Source organism: Crinia signifera, chromosome 1 (assembly GCF_055691185.1).
Source record: "Crinia signifera chromosome 1, ASM5569118v1, whole genome shotgun sequence".
NCBI lineage: Eukaryota > Metazoa > Chordata > Amphibia > Anura > Myobatrachidae > Crinia > Crinia signifera.
The window spans coordinates 226827946-226854322 of record NC_139217.1 but is presented as its reverse complement, the minus strand read 5'-3'; the positions used below and the strand labels follow the sequence as shown (position 1 = coordinate 226854322).

Genomic DNA, 26377 nt, shown 5'->3' with positions numbered 1-26377 from the left:
CCGGTGAGACTTGAGTATCCTCGTAGTGGTAATAATACCCACCTTTTTTCTGTTTCCATTTAATGGATAGTTCCACTGTGACATGCCAGTGATTATTGGTTGCTTCCCAATTTTTGGACGCCGATATTTCTCTTTCAATGGTCCTGGTGACACAGCTCAACACTGGGATGTAGGAGGGTCCGAAGGAGCCAGGCACCTATCCTAAAGTTTTAGAGGGTAGGCTCCTCCCCTACTGCATCCCTGGACTCTTCAGTTCGTGTTAGGTGCCCACTGGAGTGGGTGCTATTCTAAAGGGCTGCAGGAGCAGCCGAAGAATTAGAGTAGTTAGGGGATTTTTATTGTTTTATTAACTTTTACCCTAGCTAGGTAGGCACAGTGTGAGGATTCTCATAGTGAATCCTCACACTGATAGCGCAGCAGGAGCCGACAGAAGCGCGTCCTGTCAGCTCACTGTGCACAGGGGAGACACTGTCTGGTCTCCCTGTGCAGCGCTTATAGCCTTTTCTAAGAGGCTGCCTGGGCTCCGGAGTACCCTGAAACCGGCTCCACATTTAGGTGGGGATCATGGGGGACAGGCGCTCCGTGATGGCGGCGGCCATTTTATGCGGAGCTTACACGCTGAGCTCCTAGATGAGAGGACAGCAGCGTTGTGACAGGCATGTTCCAAGTGATCCCCAGTTGAGGGGGAGACACTGGAACTAGGAAATCCTACCTAAGGAGCGGCTGGCTGGGGGTGGTTGGCGCCAAAAGGTCACGGACCCCGCAGCAGCAGGGACCTGTGGTCTCTTCCTTCACTCTGACTTTGGCGCCTTTCAGAACGCTTGCAGCGGAGCTGAGCTGGCTTACTGATCCTGGCAGAGTGACTTGGATTTCCTGGGCATCGCTTCCCCGCAGTTGAAACCAACAGACAGATAAGTGACTGGGTGCATTGCCTCTGTATAAACGCTTGTACATTGTTTGCACTGTGTATACTGATAGATATACATTTATCACTTGCATCATGTCTGAGCATCAGGCTGTGGTTTTGGGGGAGGGAGCCCTTAGTGCACTGAGCGCGTGCAATGTTTGCACACAAAAGTTTGTCCCTGAGCAGATGGCCAAGGGGGGCTTATGTATTACTTGCGCTGATGTGAGACCCATGGGCAGTGAACCCCATAGGGCAGAGCAGATGGAACCTGCGTGGGCCAGGGCCCTAGGCAGGTCAGTAAACGCTTTGGTGCAGCTTTTGGACAGGCAGAGTGATGGGCTGGTAGAATCACAGAGACCTATGCCATCATCTCAGCAGTCGTCTGGCTCCTTGCCTCTTACCCAGGCAGATCCTGCGCTGATTCAGGTGATGCAGGATACTGCTAAAGGGATTAACAGGTTCAGTGAAATGCTGGACAAAATGGATGATGTGGCAGGGACCCCTAGAAGGTCTTATGCTTTGACTACTGTGGTAGATGAGGAGGAAGGAGAGTATACTGACATCCCCTGGGATCAGGGTGATGATTTGGAAGAGAACTCTGCTGCTGGTATAGAGGATCTCATTGTAGCTGTGAAGCAGGCTTTAAAGCTGTCTGTGGAGGATAAGACTCCTGTTAAAGGTGTTTTTAAGCGACAGCGGAAGGAGGCTGTTACTTTTCCTTCAGATGAGGGGTTACAGGAATTGTTAGAAGGGGCTTGGAAAACTCCTGATAAGAGGCTTCAGATGCCTAAGCGATTCCTTAGTCTGTACCCCATGCCAGAGTCTCATGCGGAGCTCTGGGAAAAGGTCCCAGTTGTGGACGCTTCAGTGGCACGGTTGTCCAAGGCTACTGTATTACCAGTACAAGGCGGTGCAGCTTTTAAAGATTCTGTGGATAAAAAGCTGGAGGGAAACCTCAAGGCTATCTTTGAAGGGGTGGGGTTTACCTTACGGCCCCTTATTGCTTCAGCCTGGGTCTCTAAGGCCATGATAGAGTGGGCTGGTGAATTATGCACCATGCTGCAGGCTGACCCTGGTGCGTTACTGCTTGCAGAAAAGATTAAGGCAGCTGCAGAATATGCAGTGGAAGCAGAGGAGGAAGCTATTAAAATGGCAATCAGAGTGTCCACAGTCTCCATTAATGCCAGGAGAGTGCTTTGGCTTAAAGCCTGGGAAGCAGACAATGAGTCCAAGAAGGCTTTGGAAACATTAGCCTTCAAAGGAAAGGTACTCTTTGGTACCGAATTAGAGGAGATTATAAAACAGGCCACGGGCGGCAAAAGTACATTCCTGCCGGCCTCCTCAGCAAAGCAGACGTCCAGATTTTCTGCTTTTAAGCCGTCCTTTCGGCCCTCCCCTAGAGGTGGTGCGTCCTTTCGAGGACAGTCTTTCAGGGGAAGGTTTCAGTCCTCTAGAGGCAAGACACAAAAGTCAAAATTTGGCTCTTTTCACAAGAAGCCTGCCACAAAAGGAGAGGACAAACTCTCTGCATGACTGTCAGGGGCTTCGCCCGACAGTGACAAAAGTGGGGGGGCGTCTCACACTCTTCAGGGACGCTTGGGCTTCTCTAAGCCAGGATGCCTGGGTGTTAGATATTATAACACAGGGTTACAAGATCCCTTTCAGAGGGCCGCCTCCGAAAAGGTTCATTCCCACATCCTTACCAAAGGAGGCACGGCTTCGTACAGCTCTTGTGAGAGCAGCTCACTCCCTTTTGGAAAAAGGGGTGGTTACACTAGTCCCCAGGGCAGAGTGGAAGAAAGGCTTTTACTCCACGCTGTTCCTGGTGCCCAAACCAGACGGGTCTTTCAGACCAATACTAAATTTGAAGTCTCTAAATGTTCATTTATGGGTAGACCATTTCAAAATGGAGTCCCTACGGTCAGTACTCCTGAGTCTGGACCAGGGAGAATTTTTGGCGTCCATGGATGTCCAGGACGCATATCTGCACGTCCCTATACACCCGGAGCATCAGACCTTGTTGAGGTTTGCCATAGGAGACCTGCATTTACAATTCCGGGCGTTACCCTTTGGGCTAGCAACCGCGCCAAGGGTATTCACAAAGATAATGTCAGTGATGGCGGCGGTGCTGAGGCTCAGGGGAATCACAGTAATACCCTATTTGGACGATCTCCTGTTCAAAGCAGAGTCAGCAGCCATGCTGCAGAGTCACTTGGCAGAGGCCATCAGTTTTTTGCAGGCTCACGGCTGGATTTTAAATTTGCAAAAATCTCAGTTGGTACCGTCACAAAGGCTCCAATTCTTGGGAGTCATACTGGACACCCATCTTCATCGGGTTTTCCTCCCGGAGGTAAAGGCCAGGGATCTGGTCACCCTAGTCCAGGAGATTCTCAGGGCTCAGAGCATTTCAGTATGGAGGTGCCTCAAGCTCCTGGGGAAAATGGTGGCGTCATTCGAGACGCTTCAATTTGCCAGGTTCCACTCTCGGAGGTTCCAATGGAACATTTTGTCAGCCTGGTCAGGAAACACTTTGACCATGAAATCCGAGATGATAGTGCTGTCTTCGGACACTCGGGAATCCTTGAAATGGTGGACAGAAGTAGATTCCCTTCAGTGGGGTCGGTCATTACAGACCTGGGACTGGTTGGTAGTAACTACCGACGCCAGTCTCAGGGGCTGGGGGGCAGTAGTCCTGGATCTCAGGCTTCAGGGCCTGTGGACGGCAGAGGAATCAGCGTTACCAATCAACATCTTGGAGCTGAGAGCTGTCTGGAAAGTGATTTCCTTGGCGGGAGACAGGTTACAGAACCTCCCTTTGAGGATTCAGACCGACAATGCCACAGCTGTGGCGTATCTGAATCACCAGGGAGGTACACGCAGCAAATTGGCCATGTGGGAGGTGTCCAGAATCTTCCTATGGGCGGAACAGAATGTCCCAGCTGTCAGCTGTATCGGCTATATTCATTCCAGGAATAGAGAATATAGAAGCCGACTTCCTGAGCAGGGAGGAGCTCAAGGAAGGGGAATGGAGCTTACACCCTCAGGTGTTTCACCAGATCACTTCGATGTGGGGAACTCCGGATGTGGACCTGATGGCATCCAGGGTCAACCGTCAAGTGCCCAGGTTCTATGCCAGAACGAGGGATCCACTAGCGGAGGCAGTGGATGCCATGACTATTCACTGGCAGGGAGATCTCCTTTATGCATTCCCACCAGTACCAATGTTACCGAGACTTCTGAAGAAAATACAGGGGCAGAAGGTTCCAGTGATCTTAGTGGCCCCAGATTGGCCAAGGAGGTCCTGGTACTCGAGGCTTCAGAGGTTGTCTGTGGACTCATGGCGTCTACCTCTGAGACCAGACCTTCTAAGACAAGGCCCATTCAATCACCTGGATTCCGATCGATTGATTTTGACGGCCTGGCTATTGAAACCACCATTTTGAAAAGGAAAGGGTTTTCTGAGGCAGTAGTACAGACGATGATAAAAGCCAGAAAAGCTGTATCTTCGGCAAATTATTATAGAGTCTGGAAGACTTACATTCGATGGTGTGAGAGAAGAAAGGCTCATACATCTCATTTTAAGCTATCAAGAATGATGGAATTCTTACAAGATGGTTTTTTATCGGGTCTAAGCCTTCAGTCACTGAAGGTGCAGATTTCGGCCTTGTCCATCTATTTCCAGAAAAAGATAGCCATTTTGCCGGAAATTCAAACCTTTTTACAAGGAGTATCCAGGTTGAAACCTCCATACAAGCAACCAGTAGCACCTTGGGATCTATCACTGGTTTTGGAATGCCTTCAGAAGGCACCATTTGAACCTTTAAGGTCGGCTGACTTTAAGTTTCTCACGTGGAAGCTAGTGTTTTTGTTAGCAGTAGCATCTGCTAAAAGAGTTTCAGAGTTGGGAGCCTTGTCATGTAAATCTCCCTTCTTAATTTTTCATGATGACAGGGCTGTTTTGAGAACAGTGCCTCAGTTTTTACCGAAGGTGGTATCTACCTTCCATTTAAATCAGGAGATAGTTCTACCTGTGTTTCAACCCCCAGAGGGTTCTAAGAAAAGGGACAAGTTGAGAACTTTGGATGTTGTGCGTGCTTTACGCATATATGTGGACAGAATGAAGAGTGTCAGGAAGACTGACACGTTGTTGGTATTGTATGACGTACACAAAATTGGTTGGCCTGCATCTAAGCAGACTATTGCTAGGTGGTTGCGGTCTGTGATAGCCTTTGCATACACCAAAGTGGGTAGACCGGTACCGGCCAAAATAAATGCGCATACCACCAGGTCAGTTGCCACCTCTTGGGCGGTTCGACATGGGGCCACAGCTGAGCAGGTTTGCAGAGCTGCCACTTGGTCATCTGTTCACACATTTGGCAAATTCTATAGATTCCATGAGTTCGCGTCGGAGGACGCATCATTCGGGCGAGCAGTGCTGAGAGCTGCAGACCTGAGCGTACCCTCCCAAAGGACCGGCTCTGGAACGTCCCAGTGTTGAGCTGTGTCACCAGGACCATTGAAAGAGAAAAAGGGATTTTTGTAAGAACTTACCGTTCGAATCCCTTTCTCTGATATGGTCCTGGTGACACAGCGATCCCTCCCTTACGCTCAGTAAGTATGCCAGAAGTTTCATGATGTTCATGTTAAAATGGTTAAAAGTTAACAGTTTCTGTTATAAAATATGCATATAATATGTGCAGGCGTTTGTACTGAGTTAATGTATTCCAGTGGCTTTGAAAGATTGAACTGAAGAGTCCAGGGATGCAGTAGGGGAGGAGCCTACCCTCTAAAACTTTAGGATAGGTGCCTGGCTCCTTCGGACCCTCCTACATCCCAGTGTTGAGCTGTGTCACCAGGACCATATCAGAGAAAGGGATTCGAACGGTAAGTTCTTACAAAAATCCCTTTATAAATGAAGGAATATTGCCTTTTATGCATCTCAGATCACTGAGGCCATCTATATCAATTGCTCAATTTACCTAAGACCAGCAAGCTTGTTGGCAATAAGAACTGAACTCAAACATCAAATTTGTCATTTATATAAGTGTGTACCCAGTGTTTTACTGTGCTTTATATTTTTAAATGATTGTATTCCATTGAATGTCGGTATGTTTCATGTTTTAAATCGTGGTTTTGTGACATTAAATAGATTTTTATTTTTAACACTGTGGTTGTATAACTAAGCGCCCCACATACTTTTTCATCTTTTCAAAAGTTTTTTTTTTTTAAGGAGTCTCCTTTCCCTATTCCATGGGTCTTCAAACTGTGGCCCTCCAGATGTTGTGAAACTACAAATCCCCCAGCATGCCTTACCACAGTTTTGCTATAAGGGAGTGTTAAAACTGTGGCAAGGCATGCTGGGATTTGTAGTTTCACAACATCTGGAGGGCCACAGTTTAAAGACCAATGCCTATATCTATAATTTGCCGGTAATTGAGATGTTCCAGACTGCTGGCGAGATGTTTAGAAAACGAGAAATGGAGTATCTGCGCTGTTTTTTATTTATTTAATAATTTGCACCATGGATGAAATCACTTTACATACACAATTTTTATCTGTTTATGAATATTTATTTTCATTTATTTGTATAAAAAGAATTCTATCATATATAAAAAACAGTACAATTTTTATATAGGCGGCCACCTACAGATATAGAAAAAAGTATTATAGCGATTGCATAAATATTATTTATCATGCAATCGATATATACACGTGAACAATTATATAAAAAGTTGGTTTCACATATAGAATAAATCACATTTAAATAGAAAAAATATATAATAAAAATAAATTTAAATTTTCAAAAAATAATAAAATCAAAATATATAAAACAGTAAACTTTGTGACTTATAGCCCCAGGATGGCGAAAGCTGTATAGCTAGTCCAGGTATCTAGAATTCTGGACAGATATTATAACTTTTGAAGAAAGACTGAACTGAGCGGGTCACTTTCCATATAAACCTTTTTAGTCTTTGGTTAAAGAGAGTCTTTTCCAATTAAAGATGAATTTATACGCAAGATATTCTGTACGCACACACTTGTAACTGTAGATGACTTGGCAATATATGCCTTTTGAAAAAAAGTAAATTTGCACAGCGGTGCGTCTCTCACCTGCACAGGTTGTGCGTGGATACTTGTCCTAGCAGCGGGATGTCTTGCTGCATACACCGCGCTCAGGTGTCTGCACGGGCTGTGTAGATATTTGTCCCAGCAGCGGGACGTCCGGCTGCACACACTGCGCTTTGGTGTCTGCGCTAGTTGTGGAGTGTCCCTCCGGTGAGCGGGGTGATCGGGGAGGACGCCGCGTAGATGTTGTTAGCTGGCGTCTCACTCACCCGTAGTTGGAATCCAACAGCTGGCGCTGCTCTCACCTGCGCCGCTGTGTCACCTATTTTCTCACCGGAGTTCTCCTAGCAGCTTGGCTGGCGTGATGACGTAGGGCTTGGTCTATATTTTCTCCCAATGAACTTATGCTGGTAGTAGTAGATGTGGGAGATTTATCGGAATCCAAGCGGATAAATTTCTTCTCAATTGAAGGCTGTAGGCTGGGTGAACCTCTAACGCGTTTCGCCCTATCAGAGGGCTTTTTCAAAGAGTGATAATAGTTTGCTCAGTGTGGCTTTTTATACCCAGCTACAAATTGATTTTCCAATTTCATTGGACAAGAGGATGACACAGGTGTGTCTGGTCATTTTAACCTCTTATATGCTTTTTCTTCCGCAGTCCACAGGGCTTTTTTAGTCACATTATAAACATAAATCAAATATATATATATATATATATATATATATATATATATATATATATATATATATATATATATATATATATATATATATATATATATATATATATAATGCAACAAACATATTTCTACATATAATTAATTATAAAAAGCAAATACTGATATAAATAATATTAATAACAATAATAACTCTCGATTTTTATTTCTTTTTCCTTTCTAAAAAAATCATCAATTAAATTGTCCCATGTTTAAAATTTACCCACTGTTTTGATCACAACACAGTTAATTTTCTTGATTTAACTATCTCTGCGGAGAGCCTCTCTAAAAACATTTCCACGGTCAATTTTAAAAAGAAGGTAGATACAAATAACTTCCTTCATTTTTCCAGCGGACATTATAAGCCGTGGCTCACAAATATTCCACTTAGCCAGTTAAATCGGCTTCGTAGAAATTGTTCCGATATAGAAAAATTTAAAGTCCAGGCAGATCAAATGTGCATGGATTTTGAGAAGAAGGGATATCCCAGAGAATTGCTAGAGAATGCATTTAAGAAAAGTTTAAATACAGAAAGAAAAACCCTCCTTACACCAAAAATAAAACCAAAAAATATCAATGCACTCCAAGACCCTAATAACCCCAAAAAAATGATGACCTTCATAACAAAATTCAATTCAAAATCTGAACAGATAAAAAAGATCTTAAAAAAGAATTATACTCTCTTAGAACAAGACCCAATTCTGAACAAAGTCATTGATTCACAATTAAAAATAGTATTTAAAAAGAACTCAAACCTAAAATCCATAATTGCTCCAAGCAAATTAAAGATAGAAAAACCTCTGGCTAAAAAGGAACAAAATAGAACATGGCTTGATCAACAAGAGAAAATTAAAGGATGTTATAAGTGCAACCAAACTAGATGTATTACTTGTAGCCATATGCCAAGAAAGATTGTGGTGGTAGAATCTTATAGTAACAAAAGAAAATTCGAGATCAAAGAATTTTTAAATTGCAACACAGTATATTGTATATACGTGTTGCAATGTATATGCGGCTTACAATATGTGGGCCGCACTACAAGAAAACTGAAAGACAGATTCAGAGAACATCGACTCAATATTTTGAAAAATTTTCCCCACCACAGTGTCTCTAGGCATATGACAGAAGCCCATAAAGGAAATATTGAAGGTTTACAAATATATGGTGTACACCATGTTAAAACCACAGAAAGAGGAGGGGACAGATTTAGAGAGCTGGCAAATAAAGAAGCATTTTGGATATTTCAACTACAAACATTAACCCCTTTAGGGTTAAATGCCAATATAGATCTAGAATCTTTCATCTAGAATACTTTTGAAGATTAAGATTGGAGACAACAAATATACATTTTTTCATGTCCACCAAGCTAGGGGCTGCAGTCTGTAAGACGGGGGGAGCACTGTGACTCCAGTATCCGTCTTCACTCCCGTTGTAGAGTGGCACTTCAGCGGGGTGAAGTACGGACCAGCGGGGTGAAGTACGGACCAGAAACAGTCTGTGTAAATCCATAGCCAGGTGTAATAAAGTTAGGATATACTTTGATAAAACATATGTAAAATAAATTAGAGGCAAATGCCATCTAGCGCAAATGTGTAATTATTGGTAATTCGATGGAATAAAGATGTTTTTGAGAATATGATTTGATGTTAATTTAACGAATAGTAATTTAATGATAAAAAAGACAGGTATATGAATTGATAACTATATACAAGCGAATAGAGGATGAAGTTATGAGAGAAAATATCGTTAAAATGAAAATTAAATGAGCGATTTAGGACTATGAAAATAAAGAAAAAATGTTTCTACTCAAGTGGCACAATAGGTAGGGAGTCAGTTTAGAGATCATGGAGTGCCAAGTTCGAGTCCAACATGGGACAATTTAATTGATGATTTTTTTAGAAAGGAAAAAGAAATAAAAATCGAGAGTTATTATTGTTATTAATATTATTTATATCAGTATTTGCTTTTTATAATTAATTATATGTAGAAATATGTTTGTTGCATTATATATATATATATATATATATATATATATATATATATATATATATATATATATATATATATATATATATATATATATATTTGATTTATGTTTATAATGTGACTAAAAAAGCCCTGTGGACTGCGGAAGAAAAAGCATATAAGAGGTTAAAATGACCAGACACACCTGTGTCATCCTCTTGTCCAATGAAATTGGAAAATCAATTTGTAGCTGGGTATAAAAAGCCACACTGAGCAAACAATTATCACTCTTTGAAAAAGCCCTCTGATAGGGCGAAACGCGTTAGAGGTTCACCCAGCCTACAGCCTTCAATTGAGAAGAAATTTATCCGCTTGGATTCCGATAAATCTCCCACATCTACTACTACTACCAGCATAAGTTCATTGGGAGAAAATATAGACCAAGCCCTACGTCATCACGCCAGCCAAGCTGCTAGGAGAACTCCGGTGAGAAAATAGGTGACACAGCGGCGCAGGTGAGAGCAGCGCCAGCTGTTGGATTCCAACTACGGGTGAGTGAGACGCCAGCTAACAACATCTACGCGGCGTCCTCTCCGATCACCCCGCTCACCGGAGGGACACTCAACAACTAGCGCAGACACCAAAGCGCAGTGTGTGCAGCCGGACGTCCCGCTGCTGGGACAAATATCTACACAGCCCGTGCAGACACCTGAGCGCGGTGTATGCAGCAAGACATCCCGCTGCTAGGACAAGTATCCACGCACAACCTGTGCAGGTGAGAGACGCACCGCTGTGCAAATTTACTTTTTTTCAAAAGGCATATATTGCCAAGTCATCTACAGTTACAAGTGTGTGCGTACAGAATATCTTGCGTATAAATTCATCTTTAATTGGAAAAGACTGTCTCTTTAACCAAAGACTAAAAAGGTTTATATGGAAAGTGACCCGCTCAGTTCAGTCTTTCTTCAAAAGTTATAATATCTGTCCAGAATTCTAGATTCCTGGACTAGCTATACAGCTTTCGCCATCCTGGGGCTATAAGTCACAAAGTTTACTGTTTTATATATTTTGATTTTATTATTTTTTGAAAATTTAAATTTATTTTTATTATATATTTTTTCTATTTAAATGTGATTTATTCTATATGTGAAACCAACTTTTTATATAATTGTTCACGTGTATATATCGATTGCATGATAAATAATATTTATGCAATCGCTATAATACTTTTTTCTATATCTGTAGGTGGCCGCCTATATAAAAATTGTACTGTTTTTTATATATGATAGAATTCTTTTTATACAAATAAATGAAAATAAATATTCATAAACAGATAAAAATTGTGTATGTAAAGTGATTTCATCCATGGTGCAAATTATTAAATAAATAAAAAACAGCGCAGATACTCCATTTCTCGTTTTCTAATTATCTTTATAGATCAGTCTAGAACCTGTACCCTAAAAAGTCAGGTGATAAACAGATTGGGTGTATCCACACTGGTACACAAGGGAGAACTGCAAGCTATAATACAAAGCAATTAAATTTCAAACGATTATAGGTCAAATATTTATTGTTTGTACAACTGTTACCAACTAGCGCCCAATATTCCACTAATTTAGTGGCTTCCTTTTTCTTTTGTGCTGGCGAGATGTGTTGTAAAAGCCTGAGGCCATTACCGATCGGTCTCTCCTCAGCTCCTCTTATAATCACAACAAGAAAGAACTTAAAAATCAGGCGCAGATCTGAAAAAACATAAAGTGCTTAAGTGGATATATATCCCAATTCACTGGGGTGCTTAAAATTGGTATATATATGCAGCTCCCAACAAAGAACAACAATACTACAGAATAAAGATTCCTCTTGTAATCATGATGGTGATAACTGCATAACTGAGACTTCAGGGGGTTTGTATTCTTCTTCATATGGACAACCTTCTGATAGCAAATTCACAGGCCAGTCATTAGGATCCCGTTCAGCTTACCATGGGTCAGATGCACTAAGCTTCAAAAGTGATAAAATGTATAGTGATAGAAATCCAGCTCCTACCTGTTGTCACAGACTGTTTGAAAAACGTCAGGTAGCTGATTGGTTTGTTGTTATCTCCATTTTATCAATCAGCTCCTACCTGACATTTTTCAAACAGTCTGTGACAACAGGTAGGAGCTGGATTTCCATCACTATCCATTTTATCACTTTTGAAGCTTAGTGCATCTGGCCCTGAATCCATTCTGCAGTCTCACGGATGGCTGATAAACTGGAGCAATTCCAGTCTTCCTGCCCAGTGCAGAATTCCTCTGGGAGCCCTGCTGGATACCAAAATTCAGATGGTGTTCCTGCCTAGAGGACAAACTAATCATAGAAACATAGACTTTGACGGCAGATAAGAACCATTTGGCCCATCTAGTCTGCCCCTTTTTTTACCCTTTAGGTAAACTCAACCCTTTTTAATCCTTATTTCTTTGTAAGGATATTCATATGCCTATCCCAAGCATGTTTAAATTGTTCTACTGTCTTAGCCTCTACCACCTCTGATGGGAGGCTATTCCACTTATCCACTACCCTTTCAGTGAAGTAATTCTTTCTAACATTTCCCCTGAACCTACCTCCCTTCAGTTTCAGTGCATGTCCTCGTGTTTTATTACTTGTTTTCCTTTGAAGAAAATTTCCCACCTGTACTCTGTTAAAACCCTTGATATATTTGAAGATTTCTATTATGTCCCCCCTTTCCCTTCTCTGCTCCAAACTATACATGTTAAGATCTTTTAGTCTATCCAGGTAAGTTTTGTGATGTAGGCCATGAGCCATTTTAGTTGCCCTTCTTTGTACACTCTCCAATGTATTTATATCCTTCTGAAGATATGGTCTCCAGAACTGGACACAGTATTCCAGATGAGGTCGTACCAATGACCTATAAAGTGGCATTATTACGTCTTTTTTTCTGCTACTGATTCCTCTCCCTATGCAACCAAGCATCTGACTAGCCTTCCTCATTGCTTTGTTACATTGCCTCCCTGCCTTTAAGTCACTTGAAATAGTGACTCCTAGATCTCTCTCCTCTTCAGTAGTTTTCATTATAGTACCCTTGATACTATATTGAGCCTTTGGGTTTTTGAGTCCCAAGTGCATAATTTTGCATTTTTTAGCATTAAACTGTAGTTGCCATTCTCTTGACCAATTCTCAAGTTTACTTAGATCATCAGTCATTTGATTTACCCCTCCTGGTGTGTCTACTCTGTTGAATATCTTTGTGTCATCTGCAAAAAGGCATACTTTCCCTTCAATACCATTTGCAATGTCACTAACAAAGATATTAAAGAGCACTGGTCCAAGTACAGATCCCTGGGGTACTCCACTGGTAACATGTCCCTCCATAGAATGCACTCCATTTACTACAACTGTCTGTTTCCTATCCTGCAACCAGGTTCTTATCCATTTAATTGTTTTATAATCCAATCCCACACTTTCAAGTTTATTTAGCAGCCTGCGATGTGGGACAGTGTCAAATGCCTTTCTAAAGTCTAGATATGCCACATCTACAGCCCCCCTTCATCTAGTATTTTGGTCACAGAGTCAAAAAAGTCAATGAGACTTGTTTGGCATGATCTCCCTGCAGTAAAACCATGCTGTTTTGGATCCTGTAAGTTGTTTAATTTAAGATATTCCACTATTCTTTCTTTTAATAGTGTTTCCATTATTTTCCCTACTACTGATGTAAGGCTCACTGGTCTGTAGTTACTTGCTTCTTCTTTGCTTCCGCTTTTGTGCAGTGGAACTACATTTGCTTTTCTCCAGTCCTCTGGAACGGCACCTGTATCTAGTGACTGGTTGAATAAATCTGTTAATGGCGCTACCAACACATCTTTTAGTTCTTTTAGTATCCTTGGATGCACTCCGTCTGGCCCCATTGATTTATCCACTTTCAGTCTTGAAAGTTCTGTTAGGACTTTCTCCCTAGTAAATGTACCTCCATCTACCTTATTTTTATTACCCTGTAGATGATGCTCTGGGACTTCCCCTCTCACTGAGTGTTGCCAGTTTATTTCTACATGCACCTTGGACATTTCATAGAGTTTGTTTCCTCTGATTGCTCTCCTGCAGCAAGTACCTTGACTTCACCCAAACCGTCCTTGCTTTGCTTTGATGGTCTGGCTGTTGAAAGGTTGGTCCTAAGAGCTAAAGATTTTTTACTGACCAAGTCATTACTACTGTGGTCTCTGCTTGTAAACCATACAATCTTCGTCAATATTCTCTTTGCCTGCTCTGTTTTCTGCAGTCGGGCCTGGATGTAGATTTCACCTGGCGTCTCTAAAGGTGCGTTTTCTGCCCTCTGTCCTATTTCGATGACTGATTGCTCAGTCTTCTGTGGTATAAACCATTTTAGAAGGGGTGCAACATCTTTCAACCTCTTTTTGCTTCCCCAGTAAATCCATGGGATCTGGTTGTTCTTCGGGCCCCGTAAAAGGCTCCCTTTAGCCAATTTTACAGGAACTTCAGATAAAAGGCTCAGTGGAAGACTTTTTTTTTTTTTTTTGGTAGCCATTTCCTCTTTCAAAATGAGGTGCTCACTCATATAGAGCTCCTTTTTCTATTTCTTTTTTTTTACCATGATGGGGCGGTACTCTGCATTCATTTGTACTAGACCCTTTCGCAAAACAAATTCCTTGTTCATGTTATGACTACCACAAGATATGATGGCCAGCTTCTAAGCAAATCATTGCGCAGTGGATTTGTATAGCTATTTGATTTTTGGGAAGACTGTGCTGGTTTCTGCCTGAGCCCATTCCACCCGTCTGGTTGAAACGTCTTGGATGGGCTCGCATGGGGGTATTCTGCGGAACAGATTTGCAAAGCGGCCACTTGGTCCTCTGTGCATACTTTCATCTGTTTCTATCGATTTGACTTTTGCCAGGGTTCCTAAGTGCAGCTTGGACGAGTTCCCACCCTTGATGGATTACTTTTGGGAGGTCCTATGGTGCCAGTGCGACACCATAGGCTAATAGAAAAAATAACTGATTATTCTCACTATAATGTATTTTCTTCGGAATACTTCATGGAAGCCTTAACCTCTTATCTCCTAGTTTGTAGACAGGTAGTTTTTTTCGCTCTAGGATCCCCCCTTCCTCTGACCAGGAATTATAGTGAGTATAAAACGTTATTTTCTCCTTACTACTTCATGGCAGCCTTAACAATGGGACATACCAAAGCCAAACAGGGAGGGCAATAAAATACATAGTCATGACCTGTTTAAGGACACAACCACCAAAATGCTCCTTAGTCACCTTCAACTCATAGTGTTTAGCAAAGGTGTGGATAGAAGACCAGGTTGCTGCTTCACAAATGTCTTTCATTGATACTTTTGCCTCTTTAGCCCAGTAAACCGACATTGCTCTATGGGCAGTATTCAATGAAAAAATTCTCCGTGCATGGAGAGCGTTTTATTTCGCTCTCCATGCACTCTCCGTGTTCCGGAGGGCTCGCTGCCACTCCTGCTCCCTCTATTCAATGTGGTTAAGACTCGCCGCCACTCGCGGCGAATCTTAACCCCTGCAGGGAGCAGGGAGCTTTCAGGGAGCCGGAAGCAGCCAGAGAGATTAAAGTCTCCCTGGCTGCTCCAGAGGACTGTGGAGGGGAGGGGGGCTCTCCAGGACCCAGGCTGCACCCCCCTATAGCCAGCGGGGGACCCAGTATTCACTGCACCGTTCATGCATAGTTACGTTCGGGTGCAGTGAATATATGAATATCTAATGAGCGGCTCGAGCGCTCGGGCCCCCTGCTGGCTGCACTGTGTAAAAAAAAAAAAAAAAAAAAAAAAAATTAAAAAAAATATTTTTTTTTTAAATTAAATATATATTCATGTGCTATAAGCACATGAATAAAAATAACATGCCCCTTCACAGGAAAAAAAACCTGATTTTTTTACACCAAAATTTAAAAAAAAAACCTTTACGTTCAAAAGTTCACATTCCAGCTCTCCATCAAAAGATGGAGAATTGCTACACGGAGAGAGACGGAGAAAATCACTTAAAAAGACGGAGAATATTTCACATTGAATAGGGTTGCTCGCTTTTGGAGAGCAAAATGCTCCGTCCAAGGCGAACAAAGCACAAATTCTCCACAAAACACGGAGAACTTTTCTCATTGAATACTGCCTATGCCTTTACTATCCCTGGAAGTTGATGACCAACCTTTTTATAAGCGAAAGCATTTAGTTTCTTTAACCCACCTGGATAGTTGGTTTTGAATGGGTAAAACCCTTTTTTTGTACCTGATGGAATGACAAAGAGCATTTGTGAATTCCTTAATGTCTGTTCTCTCTTATTGGATGCTTTTGGAAAGAACAATGGCAACACAATCTCTCGGAGAGGACACAATTTTTGGCAAGAAGGATGGGTTGGTTTAAAGAACTATCTTATCTTCAAAGAACTTCTTCAAATAAGGATCATGGGTCCACAGCGCCTGAAGTTCACCAGTCCCTCTCTCAGAAGTGATGGCCACCAGAAATACAACCTTCCAGGTTATGAATTTCAATTTCACTCTATCCAGTGGTTAGAAAGGTGGCCGTATGAGGATATTCAGTACCAAGTTTAGATTCCATTGGAGGATAAAATATTTTATCCTATGTCTTGTGCTCTTAATGGCTTGACAGAACCTCTGAATTAGCTTATCCTCTGATAATTTCTTATCTAGGAGAATATTTAAGGCAGAAATATGTACCTTAAGAGTATAGCTGGCTAGACCCTTATTATACAAATTGCAATATATGAGAAACCGTGGATATATAATTTATCCTTACTCCAATTAAGAAAAGTTTTCCATATCCTGTAATAGATTTATGACGTGACCTTTTTCTTTCTTGCTTGGATAAGATCAATTACTGATCAATTTAAGATCAATTCTCTTTCAGTAACTGCCTCTCAATTTCCAAGCCGTTTAAGACCACTTTTGAGGCTACTGATACAGAAGAGGTCCCTGGCTCAATATATCTGGGGATACTGGCAATGTTCGCAGGCCTCCCACTGCCATGTTCCAAACAATCGGGAATCAAAAGGGTAGAATAAGTATCATTTGAACCTTCTCTTCCCTGATCTTCCTCAAGACTCTGGGAATGAGGGAAAAAGGTGGGAATATGTATGCTATCCTGAAATCCCTTCTCTGGGACAGAGCATTTATCCCGTAAGACCCTTGCGTCTTATACGATCCAATTTCTTTTTGTTGCATGTTGCCATGAGGTCTGTCTGGCATCCCAAACCTTTGAACCACCAGCTGAAAAATGGAGTCTTGTAGCTCTTACTTCCCCGGGAGTCTTCTGCTCAAGTAATCTGCTATTGACTCTAGCTGTTCTTCGGCCCAGTACATGAAGTTTCCTAATTGCTTCAGAAGCCTTACACTCCTTGTAGATTTGTTACGTGGTGACATTCTCCGAACCCAGAATATGATCTTGAAAACAGCCAAACAGCCCTTAGCATTCTTTCCTCCAATCAGAAGGAGCTTTCTTGATGAGACTAACTCCGTTGACCGGTTCTGTTTAGCAGATGAGCTCCTCAACCTGTTGCGCTTGCGTCCGTAGTGATGACTATAAAAAAGGGATTTTCTAGGGAGGAGAATCTTCATACCAGAAATCTATGTTCCCACCAGGTTAGAGAATTTAACCTGGTGGTTAAACCTCAAGAGCATAATCTTGAGGGTTGAACATCACATTCCTAACTGTGTAGATTGTATTGTCGACCAGACTTAGGTCGACACCATTGGGTCAACGGGGTTCTAGGTCGACATGGGACAATGTCAACATAGGTTTAGGTCGAAAACTGCGGGTTAGGGCGCGAGGTCGACATGGACACAGTCTGAAGTCAACCGCAGCCCCTCGCATCGCTCACTATGCTTCGAGCACATTATTTTATTCTACCACCACGCCCAAGTGGATGGTAGGGCATGAAATACCATTTGTCGACACATGTCGGCTCGAACCGTGTCGGGTCGACAATACGACTGTATCCCTTCCTAACACTCACCGCTGTTCTTAACTGAACTTGTATTCTGGTTTGTATAACAGTCACCAAGTTTTGAATTATGGCGCACCTGTCCTCTGACAAGGAAATGTAATGTTTCGTGATTGCTCCAAATGGCTTTTCACCCATGATTTTGCAGAAAATCCATCGCGAATGTAGCAGTAACTACCGAAGCCACTTTTGATGACCCTGAGACGAGGGGGTCGTCTAGATATGCCCAAATCTCTTGTTTTCTGAGATGAGCTATTAATGTTACAAACACTTTTGGAAAGACCCAGTCGCGACGCGCAATACATGAAAAGTAATCAGTGTCCCCTCGTTGGGCTCGCCACGCTTCGGGCTCGCTGCGCTCGCCTCACAATCTAAAATCAACTCAACGCTGACATGGATAGTAGGGGTATGAAAAGGTCGGAGGACGCGTACCGCTGCCCCTCGCGGGCTCGCTGTGCTCGCCACGCTTCGGTTTGGCGTTGATCGTGGGGGTGGCGTTGAGAATGGGGGCCATTTAACATTGTAAGGACCCATCATGGTGGTTGTACAATAAAAAATCATATAGCATCGCATGCATTGTATGCGGCTATATGGCATGCGATGCGATCGCATAAGATTCCATAATATGAAAATATTGGGCGCCGTGCTAGGAAACAAGTACCGAAAAAAAATCAGAGGAATCTCCTCCAAATCATGATCCACATTAGTCTGTGATCTACTTCTTTTACTACTCCTAAAGAAATCTTCTTTGGACACAAGTCTTTATCATCCATTTCATAAGGTCAGTTAACTGCCTGGATGTAGCCGGCATATAGGTGGAATCCTTACTACAGTCCCCACACAATATTTCCTCCGTACTCCCCATAAAGGACTTATCACAGGAAGGGCACGGCTTAGACCCAGATTTCTTCTTACAAGTGTTCTTTTTTTGGTGCAGAAGGCATACTAAAACAAAATGCATCCTCCATTGCAACACAGCATTTGCACCACTGATACAGAACAAACCTCTGCTCTTAAGCCCAATTTCTGGAAGTCCAGGCACACCTCAGAGATAGGAAGCTCATACTGAGGGGTGTATTCAATGCTTTTTGCAAGCTGTGACAGCGAGCAGTGCTGCCTACACGCTGTCACAGCTCGCAGGGTGAGTATTTAACTTACCCCGTGGACAGGCCTTTTCACCCTCGGTAGACTTTTGAGTGAGGGGGAAACGGCATATGCGGCTGCTAAAACAGCGAGACTCGTGGCTAAATGAAGAAGGCTCCCTGCATTAGCCGTGAGCCTCGCTGTTTGGGGGAATACTCACTGTCCTCTGACAGCAAGGATTTCCCTGGCGCATTGGATAGGGTGAATGGCGGGGGTTAAGCAGCATTTTAACCCCCTCGCTGGCCGCGTTGAATACACCCCAAAGCTTTAGGACTGTGCTGTAATGGAGCGCACGCTGGCACGCAGCGCCATAACGGGACCTCCAACTGGAAGCGGAAGTCCGTGACGAGTACGCTGCTGTTTCCGTCCTGAAGCTGCTGGACTGAGTTACTCACCATGCGGCTTCAGCCCTAGAATGGTCACCGCCACTGGCCAAGACCAATATCTGGATTTAGGCACCGCCATCCCATAGCTGCCCAGGGACCGCAGCATAACCAGCTTGCTGACAATAAGGTAAAATAAAAAAACTGCAAAACAGACTCATAAGGAGACAGGAAAAAGACTGATGGGGTATAATGAAGAGAGAGCATACAAGGAGGAGGAAGGAGGATCCTAGGGAGAAACTACCTGTCTACAAACTAGGAGATAAGGGCTTAACCCATTGTTAAGGTGCCCATACACTAGTAAGATTTATCTTCAAATCTGGCTGGTTGGAACAAAAACATGGTTATGGATGAGTGACAGTTTGTCAGTTTTCCAGCAATTCTAAGCAAATGTCACCTGTCATTTGCTATCATCCATAACCAGGTTTTTGTTCCAACCAGACAGATCTGAAGATAAATCTGCGTGTGTATGGCCACCTTAAAGGCTGCCATGAAGTAGGAAGGAGAAAAATAGATTTGGTTACCTGTTCAATCTCTTTCTTCTATCTGCTGGAGGCCTGTCTCCTGTCTTGTATATCTTTCAGATATCTCTAGTAGCTTGTGTGTGTATCTGGAAATCTGCTTCTCCTTGCCATGCGTTTTGGGCTTTATAAGAAAAAACGGTACTTGTGAGTTATCTGGACGCCCGATTTTTTGATTGTATGCCTTAAGTTAAGGCATACAATCAGATGCGATGCGATGCGATATCGCATCGCATCACATCGCATGCGACCATCGGATGCGATGACCCGATTTTTCCATAGGAATCAATGTTAAAATGATTCCTATGGAAAAAGGGGTCCTTTTCATACCCCTACTATCCAAGTGGGCATGGAGTTGGATATAAACCTGTAGCGAGCCACCGAGCCCGAAGCGTGGCGAGCGAAGCGAGCCCCGCGAGGGGACGGTATTCCGTGTCCCCTCGCGGGGCTCGCTACGCTCGCCACGCTTCGGGCTCGGTGGCTCGCTACGCTCGCCACAGGTTTATATCCAACTCCATGCCCACTTGGATAGTAGGGGTATGAAAAGGACCCCTTTTTCCCATTGAATTCCATGTTAAAATGGACTCAGTCCATTTTAACATTGATTCCTATGGAAAAATCGGGTCATCGCATCGCATCCGATGGTCGCATGCGATGCGATGCGATGTGCCCGATCCGACCCGATTTTGAAATCGGGCGTCCGGATAACTCACAAGTACCGAAAAAACTGTCTGGCCTTGAGCAGGCTGGTTATAGGGGAGGAGCCTCTGCTCTCAGTTTTAACTCATTGGTGACCAGTCTGTGAACCTACAAATACTCATGGTGCCAGTGTTCCACCATGGCTTCAAAAACAGATTTAACAGGTAGGAACCAAAAATCTCTTCCAAATTTTTGGAATTGGGAAATGTTTCTGTCCCTGAGAAGGGGAACAGATGTACTATTTCAACAAAAGTATTTGACACCTGACCATTACACAACAGGAAATGTAATTATATTGCATTTAAGTACATATACTTTAATATGTAGTTGGTATTCCTTTAGCAGCTATATAACCGCTTCCAGTTGCCTTGGAAGGTTTTTCGCGAGCATTTGGAGTGATTCTGTGGGAATTTCTGGCCATCCGTTTTGAGCATTCATTAACAAAAGAGTCTTCAATCTGAACACTGAAATATAACTACAGGTTCAGTATCCCTTATCTAAAAATTATCTGGACCACAAGCACATTTTGGATAACTGATTACTCTGGATTTCGGGAAATGTAGAATAATTTTTTATTTTTTTGTAAGCTTTTACATTGTTAAACTACAACAACTAAGATTGTTTCTATCTTTAGGAAAGTTATAATTATGAACAGTCGTCATCAAGTAGCCATCCCAGTAAATCTTTCTATCAAGATCAGGAGGCAGAGTATCCAGTGTCCGACACCTACATGGAGGATAACAGGCAGGACAGAAGAGGATCGTGGAACACCCCCTCAGATCTAAGCACAGGTACAATTATGGGACGTTAGTCAGAATTTTGTCCTGTTCATATCATTTATCAGGATGCAATTCAAGAATTCTACTGGGGCACTATACAAGCAACACACTAACCAGTTGCTGTATAATTTAGGCAAGATGATTGTGACGCTTCAATACAGAAACGGCATACATATTCTTTGAATGTATGCATCTGTAAAATTTACTCCATTTAAAGCAGAATTTTTTTGTGCCACGTCTAATGGTAAAAGTTTGTGTGATGGCATTAGAGGCATGACTACCCATCTATCCACCCCAACCAGTCTGTGATCAGTGGAAATCTTGATTCATTTTGTGCAGATGATAAATGTAGTTGGCATGGTGTTTTTCTACATTCCACAAAGCGAAAAACAGTACTACAAATCCATGCTTCATAGCCATCCTACAAACAGACGTCCAAATGACATGTGACTTACAGCAGTGGACCGGGCCCACCGACGTCACAGCTGTGGGCGGCCCCGGCCACCACCATCACCAAAGGGGGCGGGCCCAGCACCGCCGTCACCAAAGGGCCCCTCCGAAGTTGCTGTGCTGCCGGGGAAGCGCCGGGCATCGCCTTGTGGTGTGTCGGGGCAGATACCAGGCTGTTTTAGCGGGGTCCTGCTAGAGGGGCTGGAGCGCATTTTGCCCTTTAAAAATCGGGCAGTGTGCAGCGCCCCGCTAAAACAGCCTAGCGGGAACACTAGATTGTGTGGGAAAGGACCTTCCTGTGCAGCTCTAGGGAGATTGCGGCCAACTTCTCCGCTCAGAGAAGTCGCCCTAGTGCATTTGGGCCTTTAAAATCCAGTGTAATAGAAGCCTAAAAGATAAAGCTAAATATGCACTCAATTTTCTTGTTGGATTAATATACCAATTTCATTTACTATTGAGTATACATATTACAAATCCTTTTTTTCTGGTATGGTTTGGTTATAAATCCAACCTATGATCATGCTTTTTTTTTTTTTTTTTTTTTTTTTTTTTTTTAGTTAAAATTAAGACTTGGAAGTAGGATCAGAGGTTTGGAATATTAGTTATGCATTTCCATGTATGTAAATATATATCCTTGCATTAATTATCACCTAGAGCCTACTTCAAGTTACCAGCATGTGCAACAGAATCGATATGAGTATGGATCTCGTGGCACTGGAGACTCAAGATATAATGGGTCTGGTGTAAATTACACTAGGAAAGACCAGTATCCTTACAAGCCGCTGAAATTAAAGGGACCACCAAGACCACCACAACTGCTCTATTGCGAAATCTGCAAAATTAGCTGTGCAGGATCTCAGGTATTTTGCTGGAATAATGTTCTGTATCCATAAGGTTCAGATATGCCAGGGGTTCCTGAACACAGTCCCCAAGGCACATTAACAGTGTGTTTAAAAAAAAAAAAAGTTGAGCACAGTTTAGTGCCTCAGGTATTTTGCACCACTTGTGCTCAACACTGGCACAGCTGATGGCCCTAATATGTATTTTTTATGTAAAATGGTAACTTCATTTAATTTAAAAGAATTCAGTGTTACCATTTTGCTTTTAGTTTATTACTTTTTTTCCTCTTGCTATCTAGCAGTAAAAAAAAAAAAAACTTCTGTAAATTAATAAGCTTTTTAGAATATGTTGCAGACTAATTTAAAGAAACTAAAGTGCAAACCTCCTTCACATACCGTTTCTTCACATATTTTTTAACGTTACGGCTTTTTGCACTTTTGGAAAGCCTGTTAAAATTATTTTCTATTGCAAATCCTTTATCCAAGTTGAATACAAATGCATTCCTCATATAGGAGGGCATAGGGATCACAGTGGATGTAACCTAGAGAGGTTGGGGTAAATCTTCTAAAAATTGTTATGGGCAACGTTGCCTATTCTCTTATTAGAACTTTTAGTAAATTTTACCCTGTTGAGTCTACGCACAAAACAGAAACTTTGTTTCCCAGCAGCCCAAACTCTCCTCTATTTCCATGTATGTAAATTTATATCCTGCTCCCAGTCATCAGCAACCAGGTTTAGGTTGGTGCCGGTAGGAGCTGACCATTTTGAGGGGGCCTGTTTTAAGTGGTCCCTCCTTTATTTTACTTTACATTTTTATTTTACAGTTTTTGTTCTCTTGAGTGTAAAATGAAAGACATCCCATAATACACCCTCAATGACAGGAGCAGCAGGGGTGGAAGACTGGGTAGTGCGTTAGGGGGGAGCTCCAGCTATTTTCACTCCACCCCACTAAGCAACATATGCAGAAAAACAGAATAGGACGCCATCACTGGGGAAGACCGACATACCCAGCATTGATGTAATGACAATTCACCAATAAGAATCTTGCTAATTTAATGAATTGTTTCCATTTCATAGACCTACAAAGAGCATTTAGAAGGACAGAAGCACAAGAAAAAAGAGGGAGCACTCAATTCTGCATCCTCTTCTCAGATTAATTTCAAAGCAGTTCAAGCACCATATCATTGCAATCTCTGTGATATATCGTGCACTGGAGCAGATGCCTATGCTGCACACATGAAAGGAGCCAAGCATCAGAAGGTAATCTGACATATTTTACATGGAATTCAATTAAGACCAGCCAATTATGTTAAGACCAGTGTTGAAAGTAGATAATGCACACCTGTTCTCATGGCGCACACAGCTCCTGCACCAGCAGCCCCAAACCTTTACTAGTCTGAGGCCACAATTTAGACCTCACTCATTAAAGGGGTCACAGTAAAACTTTGCTTAGTCATGTAAAATAGATTGACTATTGGAAAAAGACTTAAGCATTGTTAAAAGGTCCCTTTAGAAAAAGAAGTGTAAGCAATGACGCACCGTGGAATGTGATACCATATGATGTCAGACTGTCCCCTGTAGCAACAAATTTCCTCTGCTGTGCAGAAACACAATCGTAACACCGCAGCAACGTGGCCTGATGCACTTTTACACCTTTCCATTTGGCTACCTCTACTTTACTCTTCAGGGTCCATAGTCATCCACAGGAGTCACATTGAGTAGGTTTTACACACTGGTAGGTTTTAGTCTCCGGATGCTCCGGTACAACACTTGCACTCTCCGCCCCCTAACCTCAGGCACTAAGATTTCTTTGTTAGTGCGGCCGGAGGCCAGACACCATTTTTAACAGTGCTGCTTCTTCAGCTGTCGAGCACTGCGGCGGTTATACACCGCTCAAGACACCGCTCCTACTACCACAATGGCTCCGTAACACCAATGCATGTGATTACAGCGGGCGCTAGCTGAGGACTCCAGCAGTTCTGTGGGAATGCTGGGTCCGGTCTCCTGTACTCCTCTCATCCAGGATCAGGTTGTACAAGCAAGCATCCTACCAGCCTCTGTGGTCTCTGTAGTTGGCAGTGCTTGATTTTATATTATCTGCGTTGTGCGTGACTGTATGCTAGTGCTGTATGTCTGACTATTTTCTATTATATCTCTGTCCCCTTTATTCTACCTAGCCCTGCCTAGCAGCATTAGAGGGTTATTACTTCACAGTACATATTGTCTGTGAAGGTTGTCACACTTATGGTGTGTACACACGGTCAGATGTGCCTTAAGATACTATCCACGATCGGATCGTGGATAGTATCTGAAGGCACATCCGATTTGCATACAAGTCTGACTATATAGTGCAGATCTGCACTATATAGGCATGGCAGACAAGACTTTCTGCCATGCGATACGTGAACGCGCATCGGAATCTGATCCGCATCCAATTCCGATCCGATGTTGACTAGATCGTCAACATCGGAAGGCAAAAAGTACCGTGTGTACACACCATAAGTTTAGTAAGTAAGTTTAATTTATATAACGCACTTTCTCCAACAGGACTCAAGGCGCTTTACAGACATTAAAAAACAATGCACATAATATATGTTGGTAGTACAATAACAGACAATTCACAGACAAAAGAAACCCTAAAGCACACAGTAAGCATAATGCAGGAGTGGTGCAGCATTTTGGATAACCACTCCCATGGGTTGTGTACTCCACTCTGACAAGGTACCAGGTGCGGCAGCCATTTTAAATGCTCTGAGTAGGATTACCGTGGGTGGAATAGATCACCCATATTGGGTAGTTTCTTTTATGGGTAATTTCAATGTAAACTCTGGTCCATGTATTTTTCATCCCATCCACAAGTGTACCAGATGCGGCCGCCATGGTGGGCGCACAATGAAGGTTACACTGTAGGAGGCGAGCCATACAAGGACATAATGCATACATTGGAAAGCAAATACTTGTGTAGTAGTAGTATGATCAACCCTGCACAGAAACATCCACGTGACCCACATCCTGCCCACAGAGATACCATCTGAGGCAACCTGCTTGGTGCACTACAGGTCAGAGCAAGCAGGGTGTGCAATCTGCAGAGGTAAACATTACAGGAATAGCACATGGTGGGGTAGATGTATGCTGCAGGAGGGGGGGAGAAAAGACATGAACACACATTTGCAGGGGACTGTCACCTTTACAAGGAACTGTGTTGCTACATAGGCTGGCCCTGGTGCTTCCCCTCACATGTCCATAAAGGCCAAGGCCTCTGAAGCCCATGTGCTTATTTCCTGGTCTATATGTACAGGACGGCATATGTCCTACTTGCAATGTGCCCCCTTTTCCTTCAGTGCCTGTCCCTGTCAATACTATGCAGGAACCGCAGTGGGTGGTCTCCTTTGCTGAAGTATTGGTGACAGCTTAACGGCTTCATTATATAGTTACATAGTAGGTGAGGCTGAATAAAGACTTGCGTCCATCTAGTTCAACCTATGTTTATAGTAGCTTATCCCTTGTTGTATAGTATGTTCTGATATTTTAAAGACAGATTATGTTACTTATTCATACCCATGGATGTTTTTAACCAATAAATGTTTATCCAACCTTATTTTAAACGTATTTATAGTGTCTGTCGACACCACTTCAGGAAGAGAGTTCCAAAGTTTGACTGCTCTGACTGTGTAAAGAAATTTTTTCTTCTAGATCAGTGGTTCCCAACCCTGGTCCTCAAGTACCCCCAACAGTGCACGTTTTCCAGGTCACCCAGCAGGTTCACAGATTACTCAGGCACATTTTTAAAAGATCCACAGGTGGAGCTAATTATCACTTGTGATTCTGTGTGGAGACCTGGAAAACATGCACTGTTGGGGGTACTTGAGGACCAGGGTTGGGAACCACTGTTCTAGATGAACAAAATCTTTT

The 26377-nt window shown here is 42.7% G+C and overlaps 1 protein-coding gene across 1 annotated transcript in view; it reads left to right on the top strand.

Moving 5' to 3' along the window:
• The window catches only part of ZFR2 (zinc finger RNA binding protein 2), a 94657-nt gene that overhangs the window by 12734 nt on the left and 55546 nt on the right, over window positions 1-26377 (top strand). Inside the window, exons 3-5 of the mRNA XM_083179350.1 lie at window positions 21031-21187; window positions 22280-22485; window positions 23543-23725. Coding sequence (XP_083035476.1) covers window positions 21031-21187; window positions 22280-22485; window positions 23543-23725 — 546 coding nt within the window. The remainder of the gene's footprint in view (window positions 1-21030; window positions 21188-22279; window positions 22486-23542; window positions 23726-26377) is intronic.